This window comes from Ailuropoda melanoleuca, chromosome 7, assembly GCF_002007445.2.
Source record: "Ailuropoda melanoleuca isolate Jingjing chromosome 7, ASM200744v2, whole genome shotgun sequence".
In the NCBI taxonomy this organism is placed as follows: Eukaryota; Metazoa; Chordata; class Mammalia; order Carnivora; family Ursidae; genus Ailuropoda; species Ailuropoda melanoleuca.
Window position 1 is genome coordinate 83,641,866 of NC_048224.1, and position 12,170 is coordinate 83,654,035.

The following is a 12,170-nucleotide window of genomic DNA, read 5'->3' on the forward strand; positions in this document are numbered from 1 at the left end:
ATACAAAGGCTGACTCGGTAGCTGTCAGACCGTCAGCGCTGTGGACGGGGTCCCATTCTTCCGAAGCCGGTGTGTGTCAGTAATGTAGGTGACCCTTTAGCGGCCACACCCGCTGCCTCCAGGTGTTTGCAGTATAAAAAGGTAAAATGCACGTAGTAGTAATAAGGCCTGTATTACTGTAACCAGGAACTTCCCTCCAGATGGCTCCAGGACTGACCACTATGGACTTTCTGGGGCCTTCTGTCCTGAAGGTGGTGACCGCACTTCAGGCGTAGGGATGGTAAAAGAGCGATACAGGTCATCAAACAGGCGCAGAGTGAAAGACATCCTACATCTCAGTTTACAGCCGTCAGCAGTACTGTTGACCAGAGCCGCAGAGAATGAAAGAATTACTTCCATAAGGAACTAAAGGGTTCAGCCCTCAGAGTTTTACATTAAATTTTCATTTCACGTGTATACATCCAGTATCACTGTTGACCAGATCAGCATTTAGTTTTCCTCAGGTAAACAGAAAACCTGATTTTGAAGTTTTATAGTTTTCCTTCCTTTCTTCCACAAATGTCGTAGTGCCCATGCCCAGTGTGTGCCGCAGCTCTGGCCCTGCCTGGGGAGCTGGCATGCGGACGAGTGCAAGTCCTCCACAAGCCAAGCCAGGCGGTCAGTCAGGAGGGCCGGGAAGGCTTCCGTGAGGAAGTGCGTGCGGCAGAGAGCCGGGGGAGGCAAGAGCGAGCGAGCGATACCCAAGGGAAGAGCCTTCTAAACATGGGAACTCACTTCTAAACAGTGAGTGCGGAGGTCTGAGACAGGAACAGATTGAGCACGTGGAGGAAGAGGAGGAAGGCGGGGTGGGTGCGTGTATTCACACTGTGGTATTAGGTCAGGCAACAGGATGTGGGCGAGAACATGCCTGCCCTGGAGGCCGTGGTGAAGAGCTGTTTTACCCTCGGTATGACGGGACGCCTTGGAAGGCTCTGAGCATGAGGCTTGTGTTATCTGGGGTTTGCTTTAACAGCAACGTTTAAAAAAATTTAGTGTAAATAGTATAGTTTCTCCTGTACACAGGGACACAGTGAAGGGCATCCCACGTGTGGCTCCTGCGCCCATGGTCCAAGGCTGCGTTTGCATTACCTGTGGCAGGATGGAGGAGGGGACCATGAGGAAGGGGCAAAGGGCAAATCCCAGTATCTCTTAAGGGAGGGTCCTGGACGTTCCACTTATTCCAAACCATGGATCAGAGATGGCCTAGCACAGAACCCCAGCTGCATGAGAGGTTGGGGAAAGCGGTTGTAGAAGAAAGGAAAATGGATCTGTGTGTATACGGGGGGTGGGGGGAGCAAGGCAACTAGCAACTTCTACAATAGGAGTGATGTGATTTGTTTTCTTTTTTATTTAAATATTTTAATTTAAATTCTAGTCAGCATATATGGTAGGATTGGTTTCAGGTGTAGAATTCAGTGACTCATCACTTACATACAACACAGTGCTCATCACAAGTGCCCTCCTTAATGCCCATCACCCATTGAACCCATTCCCCACCCACCTCCCCTCCAGTCTCTTTTTTGGGGATGCTTGGGTGGCTCAGTGCGTTAAGCATCCGCCTTAAGCTCAGGTCATGATCCCAGGGTCCTGGGATCGAGTCCCACATCAGCTCCTTGCTCAGTGGGGAGCCCTTCCCCCTCTGTCTGAAGCTCCCCCCGCTTGTGCTCTGTCTCCCTCTCTCAAATAAATAAATTAAATCTTTGATTTAATTTAAGAGAGAGCAAGGGGAGGGGGAGGGGGGAGAGAGAATCCTTAAGGAGACTCCCCACCAAGCACAGAGCCCGACGCAGGGCTCGATCCCAGGACCCTGAGATCATGACCTGACCCAAAATGAAGATGAAACATGTTCGCTCCTCATACTTTGAAAAATATACCTTCGTTGAGAACTGAAAGGCAGGCTTGAGTTTTAGTTGGAATTTAGAATTTTAGGACTCCTTAGAGTTCCTCGTGGGAATGCACAGGAAGGACAGACCCCAAGCCTCCAGCTTGCGGCCTGCCATCTTTCTTTACCCACCTCCAGCTACACTATGCATTGCAAGGGATGTGTGGGCATCCCAGCCGGTAGGTACAAGCCCCATCCACACCCATCCTGGGCCACCGTTGGGGCCTGGCATCTGTGCACTGGTGGTGTGGTCTGGAGGGGAAGAAATATCCACATATGTGGCATCAGGGCCAATTAGGTAGGGAATTCCAGAGTCCCCAGTAACCTAAGTGTGGTCTAGGCGTGGGTGCATGGCTCCTTGGCCACTGTGGGGAATGTGCCTGGAGGAGACACAGATCCGGGCTGTCTTGAGCGGGGGCTCAGGGCAGGGTCTTCTCTGAGGGCAGCGTCTCTGTGATTCTGAAGCTCAGGAGGGTGTGGGGCTATATAGGATTTTGGGAGTTTCTGAGAACTGACCAAAAACAATTAAGCCATCCTAGTTCTCAAGATTTCAAAAGATTTCAGTTCCTCCATTGGGGCATAGGCCCTTCTTCAATAATTTTGATAGTATTGGTCATGTTACAATGAAAACAAGTTTCCAGCCCAGTCCTTCCACATACACACAACTTAGTAGCAGAGAGATGGAAAACCAGTTTGATGTCAGATTGATGAAGTCCCGACTCTTTGTGCTTTAGGCCTCTGCAAAGCACCTTGCATGAAAGGTTAGCCTGCAGTAGATTTGACCCTTTTCTTTTTTCTTTCTTTTTTTTTTTTAAGATTGTATTTATTTACTAGAGAGAGAGAGAGCAAGCGAACGAGGGATCACAAGCATCAGGGAGGGGCAGAGGGAGAGGGAGAAGCAGACTCCCCACTGAGCAGGGAGACCGACATAGGGCTCGATCCCAGAACCCCAGGATCATGACCTGAGCCAAAGGCAGATGCCTAGCCACCTGAGCCACCCAGGCGCCCCGAGATGTGACCCTTTTCTAGTAGAGGACTCAGCTAACCTTTCGATCAGACGGCAAGCCAGGCCTGAGTGTAGAGCTAGCGAGAGAGTGCAGGCACTGCTGGTCTCCTGTGGCTTCGTCCCATTCACGTGAGGGCAGGGGAGCCTCGCGCTGTATTTCTAGCATGGAGATTTAGAGAGCCCTCTCCCTGGCTTACATAGATTTCTTACTCTGTGGTGACTGATCTGAAAGTAGGGGACAGAGACTACAGTGGGAATCATCAGTATGTATTAGATGGTATTTTATTTTATTTATTTTTTTAGATTTTATTTATTTGGCAGAGAGAGAGAGACAGCCAGCGAGAGAGGGATCACAAGCAGGGGGAGTGGGAGAGGGAGAAGCAGGCTCCCAGCAGAGCAGCCAGATGTGGGACTCGATCCCAGGACTCTGGGATCACGCCCTGAGCCGAAGGCAGACGCTTAACGACTGAGCCACCCAGGCACCCCTAGATGGTATTTTAAGCTGGGGGCAGGGGGTTGGCGCTGGAGGTCACTGAGGATTTGAACCCTGGGGCACTCAAACATTGGGAAATTAGGAAGAATGGCCCAGCAAAGAGACTGAAGAGAATTAGGGAGAAGAAAAACACAAGCAGGTAACACAGTGTTTCAAGAAGATGAGCGTCACCAACCATGTGGAATTCTGTGTAAATGCTGAGTGAGACGAAACCAGAGAACAGCCCCTTGGGTCTGGCTCTGTGGCAGCCTGGGCGGCACCAGGGTGCGGAGGGGATGGGATTTTGCTGGACCGGCGTTGGGGGAGAATGGGAAGTGAGAACATGGAGGCAGCAGGCAGAGAGGCTGTCCCCCAGGTTTGCAGAGAGATGGGGGAGACTGATGGGAGGCACACATGTATCCACAAAAGGCTTCTCTTTTTTTCTTTTGTAAAATTATGGGCACGGTTTCAGCATGTGTGTGTGCTGAGGGAAATGACCCAGGAGGACAAGTCATAATGCAGGGGGAGGGACAAGCCGAGCAGCCTTTCTAGGAAAAATATTCAAGCCATTGTCGCCAGCTCCTGCTTTCCCACCGCTAGTCGTCCGTGTGCCGTGTTTGCTGGGTGGGGCCGCGCTCAGGACGTAAGTCAGCGCAAGCCTGTGCTCACAGCTCTTCCCCCAAGGATCATACGCGAGTGTGCTCTCGAGGATGCTCAAAATCACTCCCCTAATAAACGTCTCTTCCCACCAGGGTTGCTAGATTTGGCCACGTTTTATAGAGAAAATCGTTTGAAAAAGCTCTGCCAGCAAACTATCAAGCAAGGAATCTGTGAGGAGAACGCCATCGCTCTGCTTTCGGCGGCCGTGAAGTACGATGCTCAGGTCAGAAAAGCGTCCCTTCAACTGGCTGACCTTCCGGGCAGATGTTAGGTGTTTAGTTCCTACATTAAACTGAAATCAGTTTTAATGTAAACATGTGAAGTAAACAGAAGTACCAGAAAAAGGGAACATTTATATATTGTTAGGGTAGCGCTCCCAGGCAGAAGGCATAAAGGAAAGGATCGATAGATCTGACTTCAGAAAGAAAAAAAAAAAAGTCTATACATCAAAAAATACTGAGAAAATCAGGAATTAAATGATACACCGGGGAAAATATTTGCAACATATCATGAAACATGTTTACCATAGTTAATGCGTAGTTCTTAGAAAACAAAAAGAAAACATGAGCAGTTTGATGGAAATAAATGGACCAAAGAACAACACGGGTTTATGAATAAATGGAAAATATAAATGAAAATAAGGTATAATTTTTCACCTGTGACACCGGGAAACATAATCTTAGAGATGACGCAGCCTCAGCCGCTGAGAGTGTGAACTGGGCCAGCGGTGTGGGGGCGACCCGTACCAAACGTACTGAGAGTTTTAAAGGTGCAATTCTTTAAGGAATCCCCTTGTAAGAATTTATCGTAAAGAAGTGATCATGGATTCGGACAGAGACTTAGCTCCAAAGATGTTTACTGCAGCACTGTTTATGATTTTGAAAAATTAGAAAAAGCCAACAGGAACAGTAAAGGATTGTTTCAACTGTAGAGTGTTAGTTCCATGAAATTATACAGCTACTCACAATGTATCATTAATTGAAAAAGGATGCCCCTTTTTTTTGTTTTTGCTTTTGTTATTTTTAAACATAAGTAGCTGAATTTAAAACGACTGAGTTTCATTATCTACATAGAGAAAAAAAAGACCGTCAAAGGTCATCTTTGAATGGTGGGATTATGGATGATTTTTATTTCCTGTCTTGGCTTGTTTTTTCTGAAGTTTCTACAGTGACCGTGTATTGTTTTGATAATAAAGAAAGGAAAGAAAACCTGTCTTAGAGCTAAATCTTTAGGAAGCAGGCCATACTTTTTGGAGTCGATTTCCTTTTGTTATAAGGATATCCTCTCCTTTGGTCAAAAAACAGGAACATTTAGTGGTAGGCAGAAAAAAGGTTATAACTTCTTTTCTGCCTATATAAATAAATATGCTTATTAAAGAAAATTTGGAAAATATAGAGAGTATGAGGAAGGAGGTGACTCATCACCCAGAGAACATTGACATTTTCATACATCTCCTTCTAGTTTTCCCTAGGTCACATGATGTAGATTGCTCTAAATGCTGGATTTTTTTCACTTAACATTTTAAAAAATCTTAACCCACCTTGAAACCTTCACATTTAAAAGCATAGTGAATGTCTTCCATCAACCTAATCATATACTGGGCACTTAAAATATGCAAACGCTTCTTGGCTAGGCTACGTTTCTGCACAGTCTTTCCTCGAGTTTCTTAAAGTCATAGGGACAGTCCTGGGGGCTAGAGGGCTCTCTCAAGTGATGAGGCAGTGGGCACACGGTGTTTCCATCTGAACCAGGCTTCATTTTCAAGACTTCTTCGTAGTCCCTGTTTATGTGAATTATCTGTATAGTTACCTTCCGGCCCTCTGTCTTCTAGAAAGTAAGCTCCTCAAGGAATGGCAGGGACTTTGTTTTGCTCTCAATCTTATGCCCAGTGCTGAGGGTAGTGCCTAACACTAGTAGAAACTCTTCAGGTAGAAACCTTTCAGCTACTATAGGGAAATACAGAAGTGGAGTATTTTAACAAATACTGAAAGTGGAATGAACAATGCAAATACTGTCATGAGGGAAAGGTACAGAATTCATACACATCGTGCCTGTCTCTGAGAAGAAAAAGATTCTTTGTGTGGGTTGGCATGGAGGAACTTGAATATTTTACTCTGTGTTATTTAAATTTTTACAAGCACAGATTCACATTAGCTATATAGTTTTAGAACTATTATTTAGGTAGTGCCATACCAACATTTCTTCCTCTTGGCTCTCAAATCTTTTTCCTTCCTGTGTCTTAGGAATTTTCCCCATGCTATGTTGCATTGCATTGGGATATACAGATTTGTTAAAACATTTTTTGTTGTTGTTCCTAGGATTTAGAAGAATTCTGCTTCAGGTTTTGCATAAACCATTTGACTGTAGTAACGCAGACTTCAGGCTTTGCAGAAATGGACCATGATCTTCTCAAGAACTTTATCAGCAAAGCAAGCAGAGTTGGAGCCTTTAAAAATTGATCCTCACCTGCAAGAAAGAATTTTTAGCATTTCCATTTTCCCTGCAAAAGCCAGAGAATAACTTCTCCTCAATAATATAATGATAAGCTACACTTGGCTGAATTCTTAACGTTCTGTCGGAGAAGGCAGTGGTCAGGCTGCCCCATCATCTGACTCTGAAGTTGACGGTAGAAAGCATTCAGTGCCCTGATCGGATGTGACTAAGCTCAAGGGAAAAGAACTGACACATCTTATTTACCATTTCCTCTTTCGAGTCACTTAAGTTGGACACTTTTGGTACATTGGTCTAAGTATATGCTATTCTGGCCAAATGTCCATTCTTCCAGAGGCTGATATCACATAGAGAGCTTGACAAGGAATGCTGTCATACCACATTGTCAGCACCCAGCCGGCCGCCTTGCATACTCAGTAGGCACTCAGTTAATTTCTTGTAAATCTGAAGTATGCCCTGAGAACAGCTTTATTTGCGGGACACCAGATGAAGGAATAACTTGCACAAAAACAAATTTGAAATAGCCTGTTACTAGTGAGGTTCATATTCTTCTGGTAACTGGTTCTGAGTCATAGTGGCTAACTTCGAGCATTAATTAGAATTCACAAACAGCCTTGGCAATTTAATTGTCAGAGTCCCAAGGGCTAATTTTAATTTTCTGTTTAGTCATTAATTTCTCATATGGGATTACTGAATATGAAGTACTGTCTCTGAATGAATGTTACTTCGGGGCTCATCTGCCTTACATAATTGCATTTTGTCTTTTCTTTTTGTGTTAAGAGAGATTTGTCTGTGTAAGTAAAAATGATTATGTGTTTCTGTTGTAGTTGACTTTTATGTCACTAGAAAACAGTTCTCTTAACCTGGCACAGAATACTTACAAAGTGCTAGTTGAAAAGGAGCTCATACTTACATTTCATGGACATTAACAAGAATGAGATAAATTTATACTTTTTAGATCAAAACAAGTTACCCAACTGCAAGAGAGAAACTGGAACGGGATGTAGGATGTAGTGTCAGATTCCTCTAATATGTGTTTCACAATATGATATGTGTTTCACAATACATTATGTAAAGAAAACTCTTTTGGAATTGAAAACCTCGTTCTGATGCTGAACTATTTGATAATAAAGTGCTCATTTGCAGATAATAGGAGAAATGTGTGGGTTTTTTAATCCCTAAGCAGCAGCAAAATTTTTATCAACCTGACATCTCTTAGATTTACATAAATCCATTTGATATAAGCTTATTTTTGGAAGCAACTACTCAGATAAGGTATCATAGCAAAGCCCACCCTGAAACATAAATGGCATATAAATAACATAATTACTGTTAATATTCTTGATGTGACTGCTCTTCATTGGTGAGGTCACTTTTGTTTTTGGTTTTGGTTTTCAAAGATTGAGAGTGCGCACTCAGAGGGAGAGGGAGAAACGGATTCCCCACTGGGCAGGGAGCCTGACTCACATGGGGCTTGATCCAGGACCTTGGGATCGTGACCTGAGCTGAAGGCAGATGCTTAACCTACTGGGCCACCCAGGTGCCCCCATGAGGTCACTTTTGAATCCTTAGTTTCTTTTTATCTGTTTTTACAGACCTTAGCTGATAGAGCCAAAGTGGCCTGGATGTCTCTAGCTCTAAATCAGAGTCCTGTTCTTAGAATTATATAGTCTTATTCAGCTATTTGTTAAGTCAGCCATATACCATTTGTTTTCATTATTTGGTAGATGTGCTATTTTATCTACCAAAGAAACATCCAGACATGGGATTGGCCACAGCTATCAGCTCGGGCAGCTGGACAGGTGCAGGCTGCGTTGCTGACTGTCCCCACTCACCCTCCTGTGCCCGCGGCCACTGACTGATGCCTTTCCATCCTCTTAAGCTCTTCCGAAACCTCTTCCTTTCTTGCCTATTTCTCACAGGGTCTTCTGAAACTTCCTGATGCCTCTTTCTTTTATGAGATCATCTCATGTAAAAATTGGAACACTTAGAGGGAACAGGTACATTATTTAGGCATGAAAAATGGCCTGCCCTTTACTGAACGCCACAAGGGGTCAATAGCCGTGCTGCCAGAGTGCCAGTTACTCAGAAGGGTTGGATGGACTTTTACCCAGATTTTCTAAGCTTTGCTATGTGTAGGTTTGTACTGCTATCTCTCTCAGTTCTTCTTATCTCTGTGTACAACAGAATAATCTATGGAACTTTTACGAAATACAGATTTAAGGATTCCAATTCAGTACATTTAAAAAGCTCCCCAAGTAATTTTGATGTTTAGCCAAGGATGAAAATCACTGTTTAACCCTTAAAATCTGGGACTGCAAACAAGAAAGGGCTAATTAGACCAGCTGAGAGATGACAGATGAATCCCATGGATACATCCCCGAAAAATACATTCCTTTCTCTCTGGGCTTTGAGGAGAGGCCTGCCATCAACACTCCTGTATGAAGAATCACAACGCTTTGTTTCTAACAGTTGAGTGTTTGTAGAGCCCCAGAAACCTTGCTCAGTTAGGAATATGTGAGGGAACAGGTACATTTTTCATAATGACACTGAATCAGAGATGGATGAATCCTTTATCTTACATAAATTCATCTCTGATTTTTCTATCCTGAAGTTCTGTTTCCTCTCTGCTCACACAAGGAAGTTCAATGATTAAGTACTTCCAGTATAATTCCAATACAACGTACACAGAGAAGGGTTAAGATTTCACAGGAATACCATCATCTGCGGAGAGAGGTTTGTGAAGGTACTATTTAATGCTTTTTAAAACTAAAGGTTCATGTTCTTCAGCTGAGACCTGAAGAAATTGCCAGCCATTCCGGATCAAACGTGATTTTTATTTAGAGGCAGGATTCCTGACCAGTGATAACGAAAGGAAACAATGATAAACTACATAGTCTTGTCTTGTTTTTTTGTTTTGGTTTGCTCTATTTTATTAGCTCCCCCCGTGCTATTATTACCACAGATAGGTTGGGAAGATTGCAAAGAAAAATGAAAAATCATATCTATTATTTCTAATTCAGTCTTTGCCAAAGCATAAAGACATGAGCCATACTGATTTTCTCTCACTACATTCCATTGAAATCATGACATTTTCTGTTGAGGAAATAAGTGAGGTTGGTCTGTGGCATAAATTTAACTTTTATATTAAACCGTCATTATCTTATATGCCAATGCTAGTATATAAGTATACTCCCAAAATAAACACAGAAAAAGATTTCTGAGAATATCCAGCTTCATATTAAAAGAGCTTGTTTTAATTCCGTTCAGACATTATACCGTGTTATCAAGATATATTTCTATGTAAGATGCTATACTTGTGGTAGAAATTTGCTACTTCTAAAGGCAAGGATTCCTGTTGTCCTGTAAAATACATATTTAGTCCAAAGGAAAATTCTACTGAATGAATCATTACTAATGCCACGGACGCTAGCCCAAAAATGAGGAACAAAAATATGCTTTGACAGGCAAGTTTCTTTGAAATCGTCCAGACAGTAATAGAAATAGTACGTAGGGTTTTTCTCCCCACCACTTGCACCAGAAAACTGTCATAAGAAGTAAACAAATATATGAATTTGAGCTTGTCCTTTTTATTGTAAAGAGCATTAACTGCTAGGATACTAGATCTCTGGAAGTGATTAATTTTCTATCATCCAGACTAAAAACTTCAAGTGTCATAAAGGCTGTTTGATTTCGCCTCGCATCACGTCAGATTCCCATCCAACAGAAATACAGTCGGCTGAGGTATGCTTGCTGCTTCTCCTGCTCTAAGCTCTTTGCCTTTCTTCCTTCAGGAACAAACATGCTGCTGTTCTGGGAGGAGAGAATTTCATTTTCCATCCTGTTTTTGAGAAATCATATTACTTAAATTCGAGGTATTCCCTTATCTGAAACCCTTGGTACCAGATACATTTCATGCTCTTTTTGGAGTTTAGTGCATACGGTACATACACTACCTAATGTGTAATACCCGAGCAGGGCCTCGGGCCGAGTCCCAAAGTCAACGTATTAATATTTTTGTAGTGAAACAAGAATGTTCCTACTAAGTGGGATAGAGGCTGTAAAGAGCTCTATGTCAGTTTAGATATGCTTTGGATGCCACGTAATTTTTGTCACCAAACACACAGACCACTTGGGTTTTTAAGCTTTTTATTTCAGAACTGCAGATAATAGACTGTGGACTCATGATACCTGTATTTATATGGGATGTTTGGCAGGAAAGGCCTTTGATATATAAACTTTGCTTGAGATGAATAGAGATTCTGGCTTCCCCACTGCATCTCTCACAACTGTCTGTTTCTCTGACGCCCTATTGCTCCTCGAGCACACAGGCGTATTCCCACCTCCAAGCACTGCCTTTTCTTCTCTGTAGACTGTCTTCCCAACCTTGTATGACTTACTCCCTGGCCTTTTCCAGGTTTTGCTCAAAGACCATCTCAGGCAGTGTTGTCCTGACCACCCCATCTTACATTCTTAAATTCCTTTCCAGTTGGCAGTCCCTAGCCTCCTTGCTATGATTCTCTGCACTAAATAAATAAACACTATTGTTTATTTATTCACTTGCTCCCTGTCCCTGAAACTACAATTAGACGGGAAGCTCCACAGAGATGGAGATCTTGGCTCTATTTATCCATTGCTGTATCCCTTGCATTTAGGGCTGTGCCCGGAACATGGTAGGTACTCAGTATATGACATATTAAAAGAGGAAGAGAATATTATTTGTCTCCATATACTTGGAAAAATATGCAAAATACTTTTTTTTTTTTTTTTTTTTTTTGGNCATAGGAGCTGCTTCTAGGTGCTAGAGCTCTAAAGACTGGCCAGACTAATGCTTCCCATCTGAGGAGGGAGGTTGATGCCGGGATGAGTAGACAGGCAGTAGGCATGTTAAACGAGGCAATTTGTCATGGTGATAAATGCTGTTACACTTCTGAAGGAGACTAATATGATGATACAGAGTAAGGATTTTAGCTTGTGTGGTCAAGGCAGGCCCCTGAGCTGATGAGCCCTGAAAGACAGGAAGGAACCACCTATGCAAAATTCTGGGGGAAGAGCACTCCAGACAGAAGGAACAGCAAGCAGAAAACCCTGAGGTAGGGAGAGGCTGGGTGTTATGGGAGGAAAGGTCAGTGTGACTACCGCACAGTGAGCGGGGAGGGTGCAGAAGTGAAGAGAGGCAGCTTCCCAGTCCATGGTAAGGAGTCTGAATACCTGAGTAGCAATGTGAATCCATTTATATTTTAAAGGAATCACTTTTGCTCTTCAGTTGAAAGGGAAAGAGGAAAGAGAGGGAACATGGAGACCAGGTAGACGTCTAAAACAGTGGTCTCAACAAAAGCAGATAAATGACTCTTAGGGTTTTGGCCTGACCAAGTAAGTAGTTAGTAAAATGGGGAAAGAGTAGGCTAGAAACAAGGTACTCTTATTTGATTTTGATTTCTATTTTGGTAATTCAGGGGGTGGGGGAAGAGAGTGAGAATCAAGAGTTCTACTGGCCATGAGGGCTCTGAACTCCATGAAGAGTTCAGGCTGGAGAAATATATTTGTGGATCATCAGCATATGAAGCCAATTAAAGGTTAAGAATGGATGAGATACCAGGAGAGAACTCAGATATAGAAGAGAACATTAGGGCACTTGATACAAAGAATACAGCAGACCA

General features: G+C 43.3%; 1 protein-coding gene across 5 annotated transcripts in view; it reads left to right on the forward strand.

The window, feature by feature from the left end:
• The window catches only part of RCBTB2 (RCC1 and BTB domain containing protein 2), a 44,402-nt gene extending 36,740 nt beyond the window's left edge, over positions 1–7,662 (forward strand). For all 5 annotated transcript variants that reach the window (XM_002919110.4, XM_011224836.3, XM_019799550.2 and 2 more), the window contains 2 exons: positions 4,152–4,282; positions 6,378–7,662. In XM_002919110.4, the coding sequence (XP_002919156.2) occupies positions 4,152–4,282; positions 6,378–6,518 (272 nt within the window). In that variant the 3' untranslated portion in view covers positions 6,519–7,662. The remainder of the gene's footprint in view (positions 1–4,151; positions 4,283–6,377) is intronic.
• Positions 7,663–12,170: the final 4,508 nt, after the last annotated feature.